At 43.6% G+C, this 23578-nt stretch overlaps 1 protein-coding gene across 1 annotated transcript in view; it reads left to right on the forward strand.

Annotated features, from left to right (window-relative positions):
• Positions 1–1752: 1752 nt before the first annotated feature.
• Positions 1753–23578, forward strand: part of agbl1 (AGBL carboxypeptidase 1) — a 216249-nt gene continuing 194423 nt past the window's right edge. The window contains exon 1 of the mRNA XM_080436936.1: positions 1753–1895. Coding sequence (XP_080293062.1) covers positions 1814–1895 — 82 coding nt within the window. The 5' untranslated portion in view covers positions 1753–1813. The remainder of the gene's footprint in view (positions 1896–23578) is intronic.

Here is a 23578-nt window from a genome sequence, read left to right on the forward strand (position 1 = left end):
GCCGCAGTGTGTCTACGTAGGTAGTGTGCTGCTGTTGTTAGCTCCGCTGTCACGCCGCAGTGTGTCTACGTAGGTAGTGTGCTGCTATTGTTAGCTCCGCTGTCGCACAGCGGTGTGCCTCTTTCCCCTCCTGGCTGTGCCCTGGGTAGGCTCCCACAGTGTCGGTCTGACACTGACACAAATGTCACTTACACCACCTTAAATGTTCCAGGTGCACGTTAATGCTGCGTGGCACGTTGGATGCACCATGGCTCTTGCCAGTAGCGGACAAATACACATCAGTCGTGTGTGTGTGTGTGTGTGTGTGTGTGTGTGTGTGTGTGTGTGTGTGTGTGTGTGTGTGTGTGTGTGTGTGTGTGTGTGTGTGTGTGTGTGTGTGTGTGTGTGTGTGTGTGTGTGTGTGTGTGTGTGTGTGTGTGTGTGTGTGTGTGTGTGTGTGTGTGTGCGCGCGCACATGTTCACTGGTGGTGATAGAGCAGGATAGATAGATAGAGTATTTTTTCCATCTCACAAATGGCAATCTGACTTCAAAGGGAATATTTATGGAACCATGCGTGTGTATTGCATGCCAAGTACAGTATGCCTATTTTAATTGCGGACTATTTATGTTGCGCTGCAGGAGAGGGGGGGGGGGAAAGTCGGGGCATGCAACACTACTCCTGCCTTCAAAGACAAATGAACAGCAGCGTTGCAGGCAGTGGCCGCCGGCCATGCAGCTCTGCTTTCTGCCCATTACCAACTCTTTTTATGACTCTTGCTTTTGCTTGACCAATCTTTCTGTCTCAAGTCTAATTTATGCTCTGTTGCGTGATGGTGTCGCGCGTCAAACATAGCAGAGCTACATGCATTGTGACAAATTATGAATCACGCTTCGACCACCCTCCTTGCTTTCTCTTTCTCTCTCTTTCTCTTTCTTTCTCTCTCACACACACACACACACACACACACACACACACACACACACACACACACACACACACACACACACACACACACACACACACACACACACACACACACACACACACACGCGCGACTTGCTCTTCTCATCTTGTCATTATCTTTCTTTTTTGTCTTACTCTCCTCTTACTTTATCCGCTCTTTTGCACCCCCCCCCCACACACACACACACACACACACACAGCCTTCAGTTTGATGCCTTTCACAGCAGGGTATCAGAGGGTATCAGCAGTGCCGAGGACTCAAGCTGTTGACAGAGGTGATTTACACTCTCACACGGCTAACTGTGCACTTATACCCCCCCCCCCTCCCCGCGCGCACACAAACACACACACACACACGCACACTTATACAATTATATACGTTCACTTCTCCCCTCACAAACACACCCACGTCGTATATACACAAGCCGGAATCGCCGTTTGACATTTGGCCGTCCGTCCAATGGGCTAGTGTGAGGCACAAGGGCATTTTAAAGCTCGGCCAGGTGCAACACACACACACACACACACACACACACACACACACACACACACACACACACACACACACACACACACATACATGACACCCGCTCCTCTCTGACTCTCACCTTCTTACTCCACTCAAAACTCCCTCACTCTCTATGAAGGGGGGCAGAAGAGGGGGAAGCAATCTACCTGTTTAGTTTTTTCTGGGGTGCCTAGCAATTATAGAAATTAATCCCTTGAGGACAGACTTGTCTGCACTTCCAGACAGATTCACAGACGGGACAGATACTGCAGAGAGACACACACATATCCTACAATTAGAGCAGTAATATAACAGTATAGCCGTAAGAGGAGAGATCAGACCGTCCCGTTAAGCTGCAGCCATGTTAAAATATGGTCGTAGTAACTTCACCTGGAATGGAACACTGCGAGAGCTGGAGACCAGCTACCCTGCATCCTGCAAAGGTAGACATGCACGCTCGTACGCACGCACGCACGCACGCACGCACGCACGCATGCACGCACGCATGCGCGCAGGAAGGCATGGCACATACACTACATTTGGGTGTATGTGTGTGTAAAAGTTATGAAGATGCCTCGGGAGATGTCTTAACTGCACTAAGGCAGGGTTTATCTGTGTGCGTATGCGTGTGTGCGTGCGTGTGCATGCGTATGCATGCGTGTGCATGTGTGAGCAAGTAAGAGAGACAATAAGAGAAGGAGAGAGAGAGACAGACAGACAGACATCTTGAGCCAGCATCTTGAATGCTGAATAGCCCTGTACCAAGATGCAAAAGGAATCACAAAGAGGTTGTTTAGTGGGAAACCGAATCACATCATGAATTCTGGATAGGACTCTCCACTCATTTTATATTTGAAACCTGATTACCTGTGTTTGGCCCAGGAGTGGCAATCATCAGACTGCCCTGTTTCACCCGGGATTGGAAACCGGGGCTAATTTCTCCGGAGCGCGTCTAGTGCCGTTGCTATCTTGGCTATGTGTCTATGTTATGTCCTGAATGTGAGAGTGGATTCTCTGTCTTGTCATTCAGTGAAGTGTGGCTTCAGGAAGCCTGGCATTATAGAACGCAAATGTCAAACTTGAATCATTAGAAATGTGGCCATTATGTAAACTAACAACAAATAGTTTGATTGCTTTGCATGTGCAAATGTAGATGCATGTGCTACTTTACAATACATGCAGAGAAGCAAAGCATGGAATGTAAACAATGTATTGTATGTAGAGTGAATGTAAACAGACACATTAGCTACAGACAGGAATTTGAGGTGAAAATTGTAACAGGGGCTAATGTAACCTGATATCACATTATGAATGGACTAAACTCCAACAAATACAACAAATTCAAATGTAGCATTTACAATACATGGCATGTACCATGTTGTTTTGCTGTATTAAGGCCAACAAAGGCCGTGCATAATATGCTATGCATTTGAAGTACTATGGACACAGCATGCAATGAAGATACAGTAGCATGCAAAGTGGCACCAAGAGAAATTTCACACCACCGTCTTTTGGCTGGCATCCGGAGACATACATGATACTTGTGTGTGCGCGTGCGTGGGTGTGTGTGTGTGTGTGTGTGTGTGTGTTGTGATATCTCTCTGAGCTCCTGAAACCCTACATGCCAGCTAGAGCTCTGGGGGCTGCTGATAAACTACTGCTGGTCGAGCTCAAAACTAGCAAGAGAACCAGGGGCGCACGCGCATTCGCAGCTGCAGCTGCCCTTCCATATTAGATCTGCTCAGTCCATCAATGTTTTAAGTCCCTGCTTAAGACTCATTTCTTTTCTTTTGCTTTTAATCTCACCTGAGCGTTTTATTTTTGTGCATATACGTGTTTTGTGCTCATGCTTACATGTATATGTGTTTTGCTTTGTGTGTTGCTCCTGCTCTGTAGCAGCTTTGGTCAATCTCGGTTGTTTTAAATGTGCTCTATAAAAAAAAGTTTGATTTGATATAACGATAATAACATAACTAATTACTTTAGTTTTTATATCAAGTAATAAGTAAAGTAATATAATTACTTTTTAAAGGTAAGTAAAGAGTAACTTTTTACACTTTATGAGTACCGTATTTTCCGCACTAAGGTGCACCGTCAGTGCGCCTTATAGTGCGGATGCGCCTTATAATCCGATGCGCCTTATATATGTATCAATATTGGTTCCCTTGGTTTCCGCACTATAAGCCGCACCGTCAGTGCGCCTTATAGTGCGGATGCGCCTTATAATGCGGTGCGCCCTATATATGAAAATAATACATTTATTGAAGGTGCGCCTTATACTCAGATGCGCCTTATAGTGCGGAAAATACGGTAACTTGTTATGAGTAGCTTGCCCAACACTGGGTACATGTTTTTGAGTCTGTGATCAGTACATGACCAGAGCAGCTGTGAGGTGAGAATAAGTACATGAGTGTGTACACATGTGTGTTCTTGTGTAGGGTGCTACTTGATTGCTCAATGGTTGTATCATGTGTTGCCAGGAGCTGCGAACCTCAGATCTAAAACCTGTCCTATTTTAGCCTTTAGCCCCGAGTCTAGCCATGCTCAAAGATAGTATTTCACACCACCTGTATTGCATAACACCTACAGTATCTGTCTGTCTGTCTGTCTGTCTTCTCTTCATTCCCATGTGCAATAGAGTACTTTACTACTGCAGAGTCAGTCACATGCACAGTATAATTGTCTCCGCCAGGCCAGATGGAGATTGTGTTTTCACCCCCGTCGGTCCATCCGTCTGTGTGTGTGTGTGTGTGTGTGTGTACAGCTAACCTCCGGCATCTCCCAGTAGGCCAAGGAAGAACCGCCACCTCAAACTCACTCACTCACTTTTAATTCAACAGAATGTTCTTCTAAGCTTAGTGTTGCACATGTGGATGTTTTTGTATCCAGCTGATGAAATTCTAAATAAGGAAACCACGTGAGTATGCACTGATTAGATCCAGAGCAGTCTAAACGCCCCTAGAGGTTGTGCTGCTCCCTAAAAGCCCAGTTCACACCAATGATTCGCAATGCAACTAGTTGCAACTTGAAACCACAAAACCCTTTGCAACCGGACAGTCCACACCCAGGTGCCGAGCTGCGATCGATTGCCGTTTCCATGGCAATATGTGATAAACAACAGACGGTGCTGCCCTTAAACTGGACAGTGACTGACAGACGCTGACAGACACGAAGAGTTACAACCAACTGGAAATTGGATGAAGGGTGGCAGTAGATTACGAGATATATTGCGTGCAAAGTTGTTAATTTGGCCTGAGGTTGGCGCTAGAGGATATGTCATGGGGTTACTCAAATAGTCTAGTTTATACTGTATAACGACTGGGCTCATGGCTCATAGCTCTGGGCATTTAGGCTCAATAGATGGGCTCACTGTTAAAGCTCCGAGTCATTAATGACGCGGTGTGATCCGCTAGACATTTCAGACAGGAAGTACGAGCCAAGTGGCTCGCAGCCTGTGAGATGTTCCAAATTATGTTCAGGAGCCAAAAAAACCCGGCTCACAGGGGTTGTCTTACACGGTATAAATTAGGCTTTGGGGTTCATCTTCCAAGGAGCATGAATGCACTCAGCAAGTTTCATGGCAATCTGCTCGTTATCTCCGCCAGGCAGGCAGAGATATTGCGTTCAGCTGTGGGTGTCTATCTGTTCGTCCATCTGGCTGTCCGCAGCTAATCTCGCAAACTTCTAGGCCGATCAGTGTCATATTTCTTGCACGCTGACAGCAGGCCAAGGCCCTCAATTCCCAAATATTTTCCAAAATGGCTAACGACAACTGTCATTTTTGTGAATTAATAATAGCAGAGCAATCTTCCCTCCTGGCTATCGGATATGTGTCCTGCAAGGCTATGGACCAGAGTTAGCCAATTAGGTGCATGCCCATCCGGCTTATGGGATCAAACAACTTACTACCCAATTACAATGGTCCTGTCACTCCACCTTATGGGATGTACCGGTACTAGCCAGTCACAGGCATTCAATTTGCTGCCAATTTGCTTTCCAGACCGACACCAACATTGTGCTTGTGAAGTAGTGTTGTTCTTAATGGTGAAGATGAAGTTGTATTAAGTTGTTAAAAAAAATGCTACGTCCATTTAGAGACAAGCCTATAGGCAGCTCTCCACCGCACTGATATCGGCCCCGACTCGGCCACGGAAGGCGTTGGAAAGCGTCTCCTGCCGACAACCTGCCGACAACCTGCCGACAACCTGCCGAAAACCTGCCGACAACCTGTTGTAGATAGCAGCGCTGTGTCGTCGGGTACGGACTTCTAGATTATCGTCGATGAACGACCGAGCAGGTTTGGTCTTGTCCCGACCGGTAGAGCCGCCGATAGCCGTGGGGTAGTGAAGAGGGGGGAGAGAGCGGGGAAACGGTTTGGTCCGAGCTGCAGTCCGAGCTGGCTCCAGTGTTGCCAGATTCTGTGAGTGAAAAAAGCGACCAGGTCTATGAAAACAAGCCCAAAAGAAGTGACCAGTATACACCACTTGAGCCCTATTACATCAGCTAAAAAAATGCTTTCAAAAAGAATCTTGAAAGCATGCCCAAATAAGCAACTACACTTCAGAAACAAGCCCAAACTAAAGCAACCCGCAACTATGAATGTTTACAAGCGACTTTACAGGAAAACAAGCCCAAAGTTGCTTATAATAAGCAGACCTGGCAACAATGGCAGGATCTTGCAGACCAGCTCTGCCAGCTCTAACGCATGCGCACAACAATGTGTGCATTGGCCGACAGTTTGAGCTGAACTAAATGCCAACAGACTGCCAGTCTGTTGTAGTCTGTTGTAGTCTGAACTGAAGCAGTCTGTTTGGTGGAGAGTCACCCTATTGTACACCGCCTTCCATAGCTTGACTTCGTGTCTATTTTGTTGCATCCTCCGCAAATCCCACAGGGAGTGTTTCAGAAGCATATACAGTGTATATCTTTTTACATTGAGTTTGCCTTTGATAATGACCATTACTTTAAAAAAAAGTGCATTTGATGTCATTTTCATTTAGAGAAAATGGTTCAAAAGCAACAATGTTCCAATGTAAGTTGGCCTTCCAGAACTATCACAGACTACATGGCTATTAAATCTATTATGAGAGGGACCTTATGTAACTGCATTGATTTACGTTATTGATGGTGACACACAGTAACCCAAAACACATGTGTGCCTCGTCAGCTGCTGTAACACAAGCCAGTTTGTTTTATTCTTAATTAAATTGATCTGATTGACGATTCATTTAGCTGAGCGCTGAATGAAATGATCGGAAAAGATGTCAAACAAAAGCAACAGAATATAATACTCCTGCAGTTATGTTATTATATTAAAAGCGTGGCAAAAGGCGAATCCAGGATGAACAAAAAAAAATACAACATAGCACGCACGCACACACGCACGCGCACACGCACACCAAAACTGTCCAGGGGCAGAAGCGGAGCTGGCCGTTCCAACAAGTGGGTGCAAGCTATTGAAATCATAGCCCTACCCAACCATGATTGTATAAGTGAAATTACAAAATAAGCATAGTGATAATACAGTGAAAAATTGAGTCTATATGCAATAGGAAAATAATGCTGATAGGCTGGCTTACGTGTACAAAGTAGCCAAAATGTGGCACATTTATTTTATATATCAAATTGGCATGGTTGTGCCCTAAGTGTGCTATGAATACATAATCTACCAAGCCTAAATTATTAGCAAATTCATCAGTGGGCGTAACTTTGTCCAGATCAATATTTCCAGTTACTTCCATCAGTTCCTTGTCACAATGTCGTTATTGCGATGTGTAGAACATTTTAATATTCTGTAACATTTTACTTTTGCTTGTCTCTGACATATCCTGTTGATACAGGCATTGACACTAAGGGTGCGTTCGGAAATTGCGCAAGTGTTGGCGCACTTGCCTATTCGTTTATATTGGCCAGTGCGCTCAGTGCTGTATTTCCGAACGCACCCAAAAAAATTAATACGTTTTTTTTTAGACTACATGGCCATGAATGCAACTACATTTATTTACATTATTGGCGACACACAATAACCCAAAACTCATGTGAGCTTTGTCAGCTGCTGTTACATGAGCCAGTTTGTTTTATTCTTAATTCAATTGATATGATTGACGATTCATTTAGCTGAGTGCTGAATAAAATGATCAGAAAACATTGAATGTAATACTCCTGGCAAAAGGGCAAATCCAGGTTGAACTAGGGGGGTTGGGGGGCCCTAAAGTTAAATATATTGTGCTAGTTTGTTTTTTTGTCCTTTAAATGCATTCAATCCCTGGCTGTGTAGGAATGTAAAATGATTTGCCCCCAGCGGTTATTAGTGCGCTGTTGATTATGCATATCTGTTTCTCATTTGCTATGTTATATGGCAATAACCACAGATTTCAGGGTTCAGGATTCCAAGGTTGCTATGGCAATGTCGCGTAGAAGTACATAAGTACAGAACATGTGTGTGTGTGTGTGTGTGCGTGCGTGCGTGCGTGCGTGCGTGCGTGCGTGCGTGCGTGCGTGCGTGCGTGCGTGCGTGCGTGCGTGCGTGCGTGCGTGCGTGCGTGCGTGCGTATGTGTGTCTTTGTGTGCATAATGCACTGTATCAGTGTATAGGTATTTGTGTGCGTGTGCACGCCTGCACAGGTGTACACAGTAACTGTCAATGTTGGAATTCACCTTTGTTTTGACACACAGACACATATATAGTAGTCATAAAAAGAGTAAGATGTGTGTGTGTGTGCGCGTGTGTGCACGGCGTTGTGCATGAGTGTCTTTGTGTGCATAATGCACTGTATCAGTATGTACTGTATGTATTTGTGTGTGTTTGCACGCCTGCACAGGTGTGCACAGTAACTGTCAATTTTGGAATTCACCTTTGTTTTGACACATACATATATATAGTAGTCATAAAAAGAGTAAGATGTGTGTGTGTGTGTGTGTGTGTGTGTGTGTGTGTGTGTGTGTGTGTGTGTGTGTGTGTGTGTGTGTGTGTGTGTGTGTGTGTGTGTGTGTGTGTGTGTGTGTGTGTGTGTGTGTGTGTGTGTGTGTGTGTGTGTGTGTGTGTGTGTGTGTGTGTGTGTGTTACTTGAGCACTGTACTTAAAATGTAAACGTAAATGTTTTGAGCAGCTGTACTTATGTTGAGTATTTGTGGATACTTTATAACCTACATGAGCAAAATTGAGTCTGTTATTGGTTCTAAATATCGGTTCCAAACTTCCAATATATCGTCTTGTATATTGTCGGGTGGTAAAGAAATAGCAAAAGTAGCAGATTGGCAAGTTTAAAGCACGTTAAACTTCGTGCCACGTTTCAAGCTTGTAGGTCTGCCACTTTTGATGCTTTTGTGTGACTCTGTAGTATGATCAAGTAGGGCGTTAATTTACGAACAAAGTTAAGAGTTAAGAGATTAGCGTTTTATGCCCGACAGCAAATATATTCTTCCTATTAACATTTCCCTCTCGTTTCCAATGGGGCCTCACTTTGAAAACCTATGGGAGAACCTTGAGGTGAGAAGGGAAAAGGGAAGAATTGCTCGGATATCCACAGTAAACTCTAAACAAGAGTGTGTGTCCATTGTCCATTGTGATCCATTTTTACACTCTCAGAATTAAATTAACACTCAGGTTTTTTTTCTTTTGCAGGCGCGTCCATTCAGCATGGAGCAGCGCAACCAGATAGTGACATACTGTAACGCTGAGAAATATTACAACAGACTTCGATACACAATAACAAAGGATGTTTGGGGATTTTACACATCAACCCTTTACAACCAGTGTGAAAAATGAGTGCAATCACACAAACATTAAGTGAGACAGATAGCGAGAGGAAGATGGTTTCACATCACGTCTCTGTCGGGCGGAAACCTCATACGTCCAAAATTGTTACTTTTCAGGATTCAAGTAAAAAAATACCAAAAGTAGCAGATCTACAAGCTCAAAACGCGGCGCGAAGCGACGCATTTTGAGCTTGTAGATCTGCTACTTTTGACACTTTTGTGTGGCGCTGTAGTGTGATTAAGCAGGGCGTTGCTAAATTTTTTTTAAAAGTTTGAATATGGAGATAAGAGGTTTCTGCCCGACAGTGACGATAAGATAAATGAGTGATGGTAGCCCAGTGGAACAGCGTTTTGTATTCCTATAACATTATTCCTATTGTTGCTGTCGGGCAAAAACTTTGTATGTATCCAAAACCTTTACTTTTCAGGAAATGGAAAAAGGAGAAAAAAACACCTGTGTTCCAATGGCTCCAATGTAGTTATTATTTTGTCACAATTTCTCACAAAACACAACGTTGTTGAGACACCATACAGGTCTTCTGATATTCTGCTTATTTCAATCGTTCTCCTTTTTTAACTTTCTGTTGTGTGTGTGTGTGTGTGTGCCCTTGGTGTCAAGGTGTGTTTAGCAGGTAGATGATGGCAATCCGATGTTCAATTCAATTTTCAATTCAATTTTATTAAAGTGTCAAGTCGTCTCAATATTCACCTGATGCGCAAACTGAAGGGTTTCTAGGTAGTCCCTCACCGCACGGTTTCAGGTGTCGCAGCACCTGTCGCTCGAAGGTCTTCATGACATGAATGTCAGAGCAATTTGGCCTGTTAGTTGTTGAGGACCGAGGGGCGTCCCTTCTCGGGGGGACTGGGACAATGCAGGAGGATTTCCAGAGTTGATGCACCCTCCACAGCCGCAGGGAGAGGTTGAAGAGGTCCTGGAGCAGAGGTTCTTGCTGCTCAGCATGCATACAGTACCCTCAGCACCATGGATTTTATGTTGTCTGGGCCCGCTGCTTTGGTCAGGGCAAGCTGACGCCTCACTTGGTTGGCAGTGAGGATCATGGATGGATGATTGATTGATTGATAACTGATCTACAAGCTCACGACGCGTCGCATGGCAACTTGTCGTGAGCTTATAGATCAGCTATTTTTGTTATCCGTTGTGCAGTGAAATATATACTTTAGGGGGGATTAAGTGGTTTACGAAGATTTTTTGGGGGCAATTTGTTTTCTTCATTAGATGCTGGAGTCAGAGAAATGGGACACATGCGTTGAGATGACGGGAGTCGGATTCAAACTCCGGTCCTTGCGACTCACAAGGAGCGCGTGGTGCATGCGTGCACTACCCGTGTGATCCACAAGCCGCCCTTCCCCCCTCTCTCTCTCTCTCTCTACGTCTTTATAAACCTTCCATATCTCTCTATGTGTCTGGCAGCCCATCTGTCTCAATTTCATCCCCTCGTGCTGCCTGTCCCTGTCTGGGGGTCTTTTGGCACCCATGTACAAGATGGTGGTTCATTTCTTTTCCATCTGCTTTCTCTCCGTTCGTCTGATTTATGGGCCGATTTTGCCACCAGGGGCCCAAGTTTAGATTTCGGGCCTGATTTATATCTGAGGAGGTGATTAGTTTTACAGCAGAGCAGAGCCTCGGAACCCTCAGCGCTGCCTCAAGCCCTGATTTCTACTTTGTCGACCTACAAGCACACAACGTGCCGCATCTGCGACGCGTTGCGAGCTTGTAGATCTGCTATTTTTTGACGTGCGACGCCGCGGAACGATGGAGCATAAATACATTATGCTTGAGACCTCAACAAGAATCACAGTGTCATGAAAACCCTGCACAACACATGGGAGAGGATGTCATCAATATCACTAGACCATAATCCTCCCCCTGCACATGCAATCACTTACGACACTAAAGTGTAACAATGACAAGCAACTGTAACTGTAAAAGAAATCACCATAACATGGTGTAATTAACCATACACATACATAGAACCATACAAAGTTTTTTTTTTTTTTTTTTTTTTTTTACAAACTCCTGAGTGTTAATTTAGCTCAATATTATACTCTACAAGCTAAATTAACACTCAGGAATTTGCGGTAGGATCATTCATTCATTACACCATGTTGTGGGATTGTCACCATGCCATTAGTTTAACTCGTGATACATTTCTGGCTATTAAAGGCATTTCAGGCTGTCATAACGGGCATAAGTACATAAACACATGACCCTCCAGACTAGCAGCAAGTAATAGCTAACTTGTTAGTGATGGCTGATGGTACCTTTTCCATGCTAGCTTAAACATTTATATTTATAGTTATATAACTACTTTCACCCTGGCATCCCTATTTTGGGCAAACAAAGAAAAGAGGAAGAGAAAAAAAGAGAAGTACATGAGGGTTGATCGTCGGAACTGTCTGGATCCTTTCTTTAGCTAGATTACCTTTTTTGAGAAAAACGGTCATGGACTTCCTCGAAGCATGTGAACCTTTCTGCTCACTTTGCCCATACATTTTTGTGAAAGTTTCAAAGTAATAGCACATACTACTGACATACAATTTTCAAATTGTTGAACAGAAAGTTACTGTATAGGGTCACCATCAGCACCATTAGCCCATAATGCCACGACTGGACCTGTGTGCAAAGTTTTGTTTATTGTCATGCATGGGAAGGCAGATTTCCTGATGAAGGAGAAAGTATTCTAATGCGCAGTCTGTAGCTATGGATAGCAAGTCACTAGGTGTGCAGTTTAGTGAAGTGCATATCTCGCGTCATCAATAAGATATCAGCCTTGGCCTACTGGCAACGTGCAGTGCACACGTTTTCAGTTCAGTGCCGATTGGTGCCGACAGACGGGGACAGACAGAAAAGTTTTTGGGACATACAAAAATACATACAGGGGACACACACGGACAAACGCTCTTCTAGATGGCTTGGCGCCACATCGTTAAAAAAACATTAATAATTAAATACATTTGGAGCTGTTCGTGTCCCACATGATACTCATGATGCCGCAGTGTCTTAACTTACTTGAAATTTTAAACTAATTAGTGATCCAATTTAAGGACATTCTGTAACATTGCATGTGCAGTTTAGATTAGCGAGATCTCACGTGCCAAATAAGGAGACAAACTCGGCAAACTTGGCTCGAGGATAGACAAACTTGGCTCGAGGATAGATTAACCCATTCAAACCGGGAACGCATCTGTGTAACCACTTTAACCACTTACTTTGGCTATTCAAAAATAGCAGATATACAAGCTCATAGCGTGGCACCGAGTGCCGCGCTATGAGCTTGTAGATCTGCAATTTTGGGGGAAAATCAATCATGAAAATTTGTGCAAATCTTTGAATGTATATATATTTTTAAAGCGAACATTTTTAACTCAAATCTTTGCATCTGGGGGGGGGGGGGGTCCCCGGAACAACATTTTGGGTGGTCCTTGACATGAAAAAAGTTTGAGAACCACTGATATAGCAACATAATAAAAATACAAAAAAACTGTTAGGATTTAGAAGACATTTGTAGAATCCCCAGAAGCAAAGATTTAAGTTACAAATGTTCGCTTTAAAAACACATATATTCACACATTTGCACTCATTTTTTCAAAATATAGTAGATCTACAAGCTCATAGTGCGGCACTCGGTGATGCGCTATGAGCCTGTATATCTGCTATTTTTGAATAGCCAAAGAAATACAAAAATGACACGTGACATGCGTTCCCGGTCTTAATGGGTTAATACACGTTCTCAAATGATTGTGAAACGTTGAGGGCCAGAGTAGCTAGGTCATGACTGGCTGCTGGTATTTTGACCACACACCACTCATGTGAGCGAGCTGCTTTCATTAGACGGTGATGTGAGCAGAGCTATAGATGGTTGCTGTTGCTGATGGGATGTCTGCTAGTCTGAGAGCATCACGCAGATGGATATATAGACAGCTGAAACAACATTGTGGGTCTTCCCTTGTTTTTGAGGAAGTGTGTGTGTGTGTGTGTGTGTGTGGGCACGCACGTGTGCATGCGTGCAGCTGGCCTGAGGAATCCTCCCTAGGACATAAATGGGCCTATATGTCATCCTAGGATTAAGCATTGTTTTCCTTCTCGAATACCAGTGTGTTTGTGGATATGCATGCATCTCTGTAGTACATACTGTCTGTGTGTGTGTGTGTGTGTGTGTGTGTGTGTGTGTGTGTGTGTGTGTGTGTGTGTGTGTGTGTGTGTGTGTGTGTGTGTGTGTGTGTGTGTGTGTGTGTGTGTGTGTGTGTGTGTGTGTGTGTGTGTGTGTGTGCGTGCGTGCGTGCGTGCGTGCGTGCGTGCGTGCGTGCGTGCGTGAGAGAGATGAACTCATGCTGGGATTACCCATGTCACCCTATGAGGACCAGATGGCTATTGTAAAGTTCATGGACAAAGGAATGGCGGCCTTGAGTCGGTTGACGGCTAAGGATGTGGGGTGTGTGTTGCGTGTGTAGAAAATAATGGGTACCTTTTGAACCAAGGGTCATTTTTATCCGTCAAACTGTCTCTCTCACAGACACACTTCCCTTTCTGTTGGCAGCGGTGTCACCACAAAGACCATCATTGATCCCTCACAACAGACGAACAGACAGACAGAGAGACAGACAGAGAGACAGACAGAGACAGACAGACATACACAGACAGAATAGATTATTTCCTATCCTATTTGTAGTAGCATAAACTCTCAAACCCCGAGTGTTAAGCCTGTGACACCCTGAAAGCATCGCTGACGCAAGCATCACTGACAAGTTTGAAATAAACAGAGGTTATTGCTCGTCATGTTGGATGGTCTGTGGCTCCAAAATTGTGAGCTTGTAAAATCTCCTATTTTTCCTTCACAAATATTGTGGAAGATTTTGATTTTTTTTAAAACGTCAGCACAAATCTTCCCTAGTGGGGTCCCCGGAACAAAGTCTTTTCAGATGGCGGTCCGTGGCCAAATACAGATTAATTTGGGGCTTGTTGACATGAAAGTTCTGTACTGCTTTATAGTGTACCGATGTAACAATGGATAAATGAACACTTACAAGACTTTTACCTGCTTTTACCTTATATCTCCAAAGCTCTTGTAAGCACCTTTTCCTCATTTGGTTGAAATACAGTGTGTCACTGTATCATTTATTATTTATGGTACAAAAAAGGCTGTTAAAACGATCTGCAGAACCTAAAAGTAGAAGCAGTTTTCTTAAGTCTCTTCACATTTCTCCATGTTCCTCCTCTATGTTGGCCTAGAAAGTGGCTTTTAAGTGTGTGAATTTTAGAGTTTTAGACAGCTATCCTGGGATGACCAGGACCATTCGTTCCCTTCTGTTTGACAGCATTTGGCAAGAGACACACACAGTCTAATTATGTGACCAGTGGAAGGTTCTTTAAAGCAGTGGTTCTCCACCTTTTCAGGCCGTGACCCCCCAAAATAATCATATTTGAACTGGGGACCCCCCAACCTGACAAGCACTTGGAATTGTAGGAGTTGAGGCATTACATTTAGTTTGACTCGGTTCCACAGATAAATATTGTGAAAATAGCAGATCTACAAGCTCGCATGCAGGACTATAAGACACCAAAAATATAAATATACAGTTACATTAACTTCTAGTCGCCGAAAGCTGCACGATGGGCACAATTTACAGAACATTTAACAATTATTTGTAACACAAGAGCCAAAAAAAGAAGGGGGAAAAAGGTGTGTGTTCTCTTTAGTCACTTATCCTAAGGTTTCTCTTAGTATTTGGCAAATGCAAATACCTTTTGTACCGTCAGTTAATATCTCAGATGATTGTTCAGGTTTTCTTGACATTTTACAGCAACATTTCAAGTACAACCGGCCGTCTGAGAACCACTGTTGTATACAAACAAATCAAAATGAAGCAGGGATGAGGTTTCGCGCCCTCTTGTGCCCAGACTGCGTACTACATGTGTCTGAATGCCAGGGTCTTCCCCAATGCCCACCACCGCTATTCTATTCAATGGATTGACCTCAGATGTGACTTTGAGATTTTGGCCCATTATGTCCAAACGTGTTATATGAAAATGACACGCAATATTAGTTTAGGCATGTCAATTAGGCCTAATCGTATCTATTCAATGCCAATTCAGTTAATGGCTTTTGGAAGAGAGTGAGACGAGACACATGGGGGTGGAGGGGGGGGGATAAGGAGAGAGGATTTATTTTTAGATGAATCGCAGGTCAATATCGCAGTTGCTGTCGGGCAGAAACCTTGTGTATCTCCATATAACTTTTTATGTTGTTGTTTCTTGTGTAAATGTATGCCCTACTTGCACAAAAGTTGTGAAAATAGCAGATCTACAAGCTCAGAATGCATCGATGCATTGCGAGCTTGTAGATCGGCTATTTTCACTATTTTTAAATGCAATTTTTTAAAGCAATAATAAAAAAGGAACGGCTTTGGACATACAAGATTTCCACCCGAAATTTGCGAAAATAGCAGATCTGCAAGCTCACAACGCATCGCAATGTGACAAGTTGTCAGCCTGTAGATCTGCTATTTTCGCTATAAAACATATGCATAATTGTGATTTTGTCAATCATAAATATCAAGCATATCAGATTGTCTATGGGGGGGGGGATCAAAAGCAGATGCATAGATTTCCTCCTCCATCTCAAAAATCTAATCAAACCCTGAATAAAGTGGTATATTGTATTGTATTGCATTGTATTGCATTGTAGGACTGTAGGAGTAGAATAACCTGAGCTGTGTCGAGAGAAGGAGGAAATACTAGAAGTGACAGAGAGAAAGCCGCAGATTAAATGTCACAAAATCATTTGTGTGTCACCGCTCGCCGGCCGGCCGGCCTGTACTATACAGAGAGGGATATCTGGTCCGAGAGAGAGAGAGAGACAAGAGAGACAGAGACAGACAGAGAGAGAGGAGGGGACAGTTAATCCCGAAGCCGTGAGTGATGTCTTGTCACAGCTGTCATCGAGGAAGGAGGGTGGAGAGTGAGAGCCCCCTGGGGAGAGAGAGAGAGATGGCCGAGCAGCGTAAGCGCCGAGGTCAGCATTGTTCCCATAGCAGTGGCGACAGATAAGACGCCGGGCCGCGGTTCACATTGGATGCAAGCGACGCACATCCAATCATATGTGATGACCGTCCCTGGGATTCCAATGAAACCCTGACAGACTACACAGATGAGCTAGCTTCACATGACAGAGTAGGGCTGCAACTTTAGATTATTTGCCGATTATGCTATCAATTACTTATTTTTATTAATCGATTAATCAAGTTTTTGTTTTCTGTAGCCTATATCAGTGGTTCTCAACCGGTGGGTCGGGACCCCGGGGGGTCCCCCACATGATTTTTGGGGGTCCCCAGATGACAGTATAGTGTCAATTTAAGGACGTTTAAGGTCTAATTATTATATAAAAACTGGTGAAACATTAGCCAAATGTTCAAATAATATAAGAAAGATGCTAAAATGTGAAAATAGCAGATCTACAAGCTAAAACGCCTTGCATTGGGAGGCGTTGTGAGCTTGTAGATCTGCTATTTTCACAAATGTATCTTTGGAACCGAGTCAAACTAATGACTCAACTCCTACAATTCCAAGTGCTTGTCAGGGTGGGGCTCAAATATGATTATTTTGGGGGTCACGGCCTGAAAAGGTTGCGAACCACTGGCCTATATCAACAAACCGACTATTGATTATTTAGTCTGATTAAACAGACATTGATTAATCTGATTTGCCCTATTAAATAGAAAAAAATAAAGGATTTTATTAAAAATAAATCATTTTAGCTGAAAATTGATTAACCGATGGAACCCTTCATTCATGACAGTAAGCTCCTGTACGTGTTTTCAAAACTACGCATCTCACAACTTTTCTAATATGATATCTACAGAGCGGCGCTACCATGGAAACGCAATGCCATGGGATGAAAGTATCACCCTGGGGTGTCGAGAAGAATGTAGTGTGAAATTGGCTTTTCTCTGCAGTGTACCATTTGCTCATCTATCTATGATACGGCCTATACTCTGAAGGCCATCTAGATAGTGTGTGAAATTGTCCCCAGGTGTTTTCAATTTAAGCATTTAGCAGTCCAACCAGAGCCACTTACAAAGTTCAAGGTCTGAGTAAGCAGTGTAATCTCTAGTCAGCCAACAACAGGGTAAGCAAGCACTAAGCAGTCAAGTGCTAAGAAAGTTGATGAGTGCTGCAAATAACCTGGATAGCAGGTAGACAAACATGGCGTATGTACAAATTACATACATATAGTCAGTGATGGAAGAAGTACTCACATGTTTTACTTAGTCCCGTATTCAAAATGTACTTGAGTAAAAGTATGAAAGTCTCGGCATTCGGCACCAAAATGTACTTAAAGTACCAAAAGTAAAAATTCAAAACTTTGAAAATAGCCGATCTACAAGCTCACACTGCGTCGCATTGTGAGCTTGTAGATCTGCTATTTTCAAATGGACGAAAAATATGTAGGGCTGAAGTGGTTAATGGGTTTGTAATAATAATTAGTTTTTAATAATAATCAAAATCTACAAAGTAAGAGTAATATTGTACTGGAGCAAAAGTACAATATTTTCCTTTGAGATGCAGTGGGGCAGAAGTAAAAGTACAAAAAATTGTAAATACCTCAAACTTTACTTGAGTACATGTACTTAGTTACTTTAGATGCATGCTGTGCTACTATATGAAGTGTTGTAAATAACATAACTAGCATAAACTGTACACAAATAGGTAAAAACAGATACAAAGAAATGCGTATTGCTGGGATTTGTCTAAAGAGGTGGTTTTCAGACAGCAGAGGAAAATGGGGAGCACAGCTTGGGAGCCAAGGCAAGGCGAGTTTATTTAGCACATTTCATAGAGGCAATTCAAAGTGCTTCACTTAAAATAGACTAAAAGAAAAGAGCATATCAAAAAAAGATTACAAAACAATATTACAAAACTAAAAGCACAATAAAAATGAACCAGATTTTTTTTTTAGCAGCAATTAAAAGCAGAGGTGTGCATAAAAGTCTTTAGCCTGTTTTTAAAAACAGACTTGGGGAAGATTAAGATCATCTGGAAGATTAGACCAGATAAATGTGTAACTGAATGCCCTTTTATTTTCATCCTAGAAACGGTAGCCTGGTCCCTGATGACCAATCAAACCCAAGATGTCTAGACTCTAGCTTTAATAGTGAGGGGTATTTTGGCTGTGATTTAATAGACAAGAAACAAGTCAGTTCTATGACACACTGGGAGGCAATGCATGAGGCATAAAAACTGGTGTAATATATGTTCAGCTTTCTTAGTCTTTAGTCTCTGGCAGAAGCATTCTGAATGAGCTGTAACTGTGTTTTCAGTGTTTCCTTTTTTGGTACTATAACCTACTGGAAATGAGGGCTTTGATCCGGAATCGGAAGAACCGGATTCAACATTGAGGAACCTGAATCGGTTTCATCAGGGCCGGTGCTAGGCCATTTGACGCCTAGGCAAAAACATTTTTTCTTTTTTTTGGCGCCCCCCCCCTAGTGGTGCCCTAGGCAACTGCCTACTCTGCCTAATGGGCGCGCCGGCCCTGGGTTTCATCACATTTGGAACCGGTTTCATCACACTGTCAGAGCTGGTATGTGGACCTCATGTCTGCTATCCTATCTTACATTTGGGAGCGGTGCGCATGCGTGGCTGAGACAGACAACCTGCATGTCTGTGTCGATCATCCGGGTCCTCCGAGGCGAGTGCAGGCGACTACAGCCGAGCGAAAACGAAGCGGCGGCCATTGAAATGTGTCCGTCTCGCGGTTTGCTTTCGCTTTGCGTCTCGAAACAAACACTGATGCTTTCGCTTTTGGTTTGCGTGTCGAAACGTGGACAGCCTACTACACGAGAGCCTCGTGCCCGTGTCTGTCGAGTTAAAACCGTGCCTGTGCCTGGCTCTGCCTGTCTGCAACGGACCAGCCACACAGCCACATGGTTGCCAGGTTTCCAGGTATCGCGCGACTAACAAGCAATGCACACACACAATTCGTTTGGCTAGGGGGCCAGGGTGGCCGTAGGGCCCTCGGACCTCTAGTACAATTACAATACCAGTGGTCCTCAAACTTTATAATTTCAAGGACCACCATAACTCTGAGAGTGTACAAATGTGTTATCAAACAGTACAAGACAAAAACTGTGCCAACGATAAAGAAAAACAAATGATACAAAAATAAAAAAAATACAAATAAAACAAATGCATAATGGTAGGTGGTCATGGGGTAACTACATCAAAGTTTCAACATTGGTTCCAGACATAGGGCAGGCCCTCTAAGTGTTTCAGTCATTCATACTCGAGTCAGATGGTTTGTATAAAAATAACAAGCAGAGAAACCATGTACCTTATCCAGAGACTAGGTGTTTTGTTTTTCTTTTCTTTTTTTCTTCAGATTCATTTAGGAGAAACCCAAATACCAGGAACTATTAGAACATTCCATTATGACACCCAAATGGGGGGGGGGTGACAAACAGAATAACAATGGGTGAATTAGCTGTCTCCCATGTAGCCTACTAGTGTCCCATTGATCACAGCCTGCGCTTAATTTGACTCAACGCTGGGAATCTCGCCCAGTCACGGAAAGGATTGACTTTTTGTCCATGTAGACCAAAGATAGTCACGGCCCCCGCGTAGCGCCATTGTCTTTCAGCATGATGACACACTTGGCATGTCGGCACGGCACGCTCCTTTGATGGAGACATTCTCTTTCTGCTTCATGGACTTACACAGTAGACTGCACAGAGGGAGGGACCCCCCTCCCCCTCTCCCTCCCCCTCCCCAGGCCCCCACCTCACCAGAGTGCCTTTCAATTTTTACAACATCACGTTCAAGAGGATCCCCTGAATGCTGAACATGCTGCGGATTGGACGGCACCATTACAACCACTCAACATCCACAGTGCACAGATTGACGATCTGGCCAGGCCACCAATATCCACCATCTTGCTGCACAAGTGGAGTATCATGATGTGTGATGTGAAGGGCTGTGGAGTGTGAGACTGTCACTGTACTCGACTTTTCATTCATGGCGTTCAACCTGAAGCAGCGGTGTTGCGATGCGGCACTTCAAAAGAGTGGCCCCGCCCGCACCGAAAAAAAGAGCCGACTGGCCTAATCGTCCTCGCAGGAATACAGAGACGCATGACACATGTTTTGATTGTCAGGAACACATGGCGAGGTGGTTTGGATGGAGAACAGAGAGATGTGTAGTTCTGTGAGTGAGGGCCTTTTATAGTGGCTTGAAGGACACCTGTCTGCAATCAGCCAGGGAAGCAGGGGAAATTGGGTCAACTGTAGCATCTGTTCCTGTCCCCCAGGGGCTGCCATTTAGACGGCATGAGAGAATTCGTTAGGCGCTCAGGTACGTTTACAGAGTCTGTAACGTACCTGACCGCCTAAAGAGGGACAGTAATACAGACCCTAAGAAAAGTAGAATATTTGCTAAATGTTTATATGGAGGCCAATTTTGTTATAGACTTGGGACTCTGTATGCTAAATGCCTAAATTCTAAACCCTATTCTTGTGTGACTATTCTGTGAAAATAGCAGATCTACACGTTTACAATGCTGTCCGACATGTTTGTGAGCTTGTAGATGTGCTATTTTCGGCGAAGTCATTTGGTGTAGATGAAATAAAGGAGGGGGGCTAATATAGAGCCCTGGTGTCGTAGGGATGCTTGTGGACCTATCTCAACTTCTTCCACTAGAGAAATTGACCTTTGAAAAGCATAACCGTGGGCAGATATTCCAAGACCTCTGGTCTCCACTGTTTTCCCAATGGACCTACTAATTGATATGGTTAGTGATGGAGTGTGGACAAATTCATTGCCCACAATTGGTTTGCTATTTTCAGCATACATACAGTCACTGCCTATAGTATATATTGTTTGTATCTCGCTGTTAGTGTTATTTATTTTATTGTATTTTTTACTATTGTTGTTCCGTTTTTTATTTTATTAAATGTTTCGTATTAGTTATTTACACCAGTTACACCATTAGTTATGTACACCAGTACATTTGAATAACAGTGCAAGGGGAAGTGGTGCGGGGACACTGAACTTATTCCAGGACGAACATAAGCCAGCATTAGACAGAGACAGAGCGATTGATGCTAATGTATTTAGTCTAGAATGGAACTTATGTTGAATGCATATGTTGTCCCCGGCAGGACACACATCCACACACACATCATGTTACGGTCAAGTGTAATGTCCTAGAGCTGCCCCCCTGCAGTTCCCTTTCTGTCATCACTGCTAGTTTAGAGGCTCTCCCAGCCTCGCTGTCATGTCTAATCCGCCATGTATATAAATAGCGCGCTCGCGTGCACATACACACACGCACACACACAGATAATGGGTGCCCACTGCCCAGATGGAAGCCTCCAAATTGACAATTTTGCTGTTCTATTTTTTTTGTTGTATTTTTTATTTCAATATTTAATTCATTAACATTTCCTTTGTAGATGATTATTGTTTGTGAGTTTGTAGTTTATATATGCATGTGTGCATATTGTGTGCATGTATGCAATGCATATGTGTGCACTGTTTGTGTCCATGTGAGAGTGTGTGGGGTTTATGGATGTGTGTGTGTGTGTGTGTGTGTGTGTGTGTGTGTGTGTGTGTGTGTGTGTGTGTGTGTGTGTGTGTGTGTGTGTGTGTGTGTGTGTGTGTGTGTGTGTGTGTGTGTGTGTGTGTGTGTGTGTGTGTGTGTGAGAGAGAGTGCGTGTGCTTTTGTGTTTGATCTCTGTGCCAGCTGTCCAGCAGGGTGAGATTCTAAACTTCTTGGTGGCATCAAGTTCTTCTGAACTCCTCACCCTCTCCTCTCTCTCCCTCCCTTCTCCTCTGCTCTATGTATCACTCTATTCATCAACTCTTTCCTCTCACCTGTCTTCTCATCCTTCCTGAAATGTTTCTTCATCCTGTGTATGTCGTCTCATCCTCGTTGCCTTCCTATTTTCCACTTTTTTTCTGCTTCCGCATTCTCTCCAGTGATTCTTATGTACAAACCTTTCCATTCCACGGACCACCTAATAGCCTTAGCTTCTGGCTGCGGCCCGCCAACATATTTTAAAAACAATTCACAATAATAACATGTCCAAATTAGGGATCCAGGTTGAAACTTTTAAGTGGTTAAATTGGCTTCACACCGTCACAATCTGTCACTATCCACTCAACCCTCTTTTCACTTGCTGTTTCTTTTGAATTAGAATGAGCTGATTGGCACAGAAAGCAACATCCACTGCCAAAGTATGCATTGAGCAAGTGCTAAGTGGGAATAGAATGAGAGAAGCCAACCTAAACATTAGCTTTGCATGTTCATTCATTAGCCTGCCATAGCTGACAACAATTTGTCTTGGCATCAGTAGACTGACATTTTCACATTGTAAATCTAATATGCATCAAGACACTTGGGCTGGGCGATATGGACAATATCAAATATCACAGTATTTGTTTTACCAAATACCACTTTCGATATTATGATAACATCTTATTGTGGGGATAATAAAAAAAAACTCAGTGGAAATAGCCAATCTATTTGATCAGGCCATCCCAATTGAATTTAACGTTAAACATGTGTTGTGTGTGTGTGTGTGGGTCGATCTTTTCTGTTTCTCTCCATCTCGTGATTGTTTCTTTCCCGAGACTTTGCTGGCATGGTCTGCCACCTTTCAGATATCGCTGTGAACATCTCATCCTCATAATGGAAAATTGCCATACCGTTGGCTGGCAGTAATTTACCGGTGCTACAAGAAAGCAAGCTCTCAGCACACAGAATGCAGTAGCAAGTGTTTTTCACGTCCTCACAATAGAACGATAGGATATTACAAATAATATTGGCAAAGATCACACAGTCTGTAGACAACTTGAGAGGGAAATATAACCCTGATGAAGAGCATCACCTTTGCCCTTTGGGGGCAGTGGGGATTTTGTGAGAGAGTTTACCTCAATTCCCAATACACCTTGTCATGGCATTGAAGTCAACCTCATACCCTCATGTATGTCAAACTGCCTGTGAAAAGGATCTGACCATATCTATGACCTTGTAGACTATATCTAGGCTATGCTGTATCTCTATGAATACAGGTGTGTGCCTTCTAGTGATGCGCAGGTCAGGTTTAAAAAAAATCTGACCCCACCCGACCCGCCACCGACCTGACCCACGGGTCGGGTCACGACCCGACACGCAGGTCGGGTCGTGACCCGACACGCAGGTCGGGTCGTGACCCGACACACTGTAGTAGTGTGGTGTGGTTTGGTTTGGTTTGGTTTGGTGTGCCGCCCAAGTTAAGCAGGCTTGTATGGAATGCCTGGAATGTGTGCCACCTGTGTCTACTTTGGCTGTCTGGCAGTGAGACTTCCACT

Source organism: Gymnoscopelus braueri, assembly GCF_963280865.1.
Source record: "Gymnoscopelus braueri genome assembly, chromosome: 9".
Classification (NCBI taxonomy): domain Eukaryota; kingdom Metazoa; phylum Chordata; class Actinopteri; order Myctophiformes; family Myctophidae; genus Gymnoscopelus; species Gymnoscopelus braueri.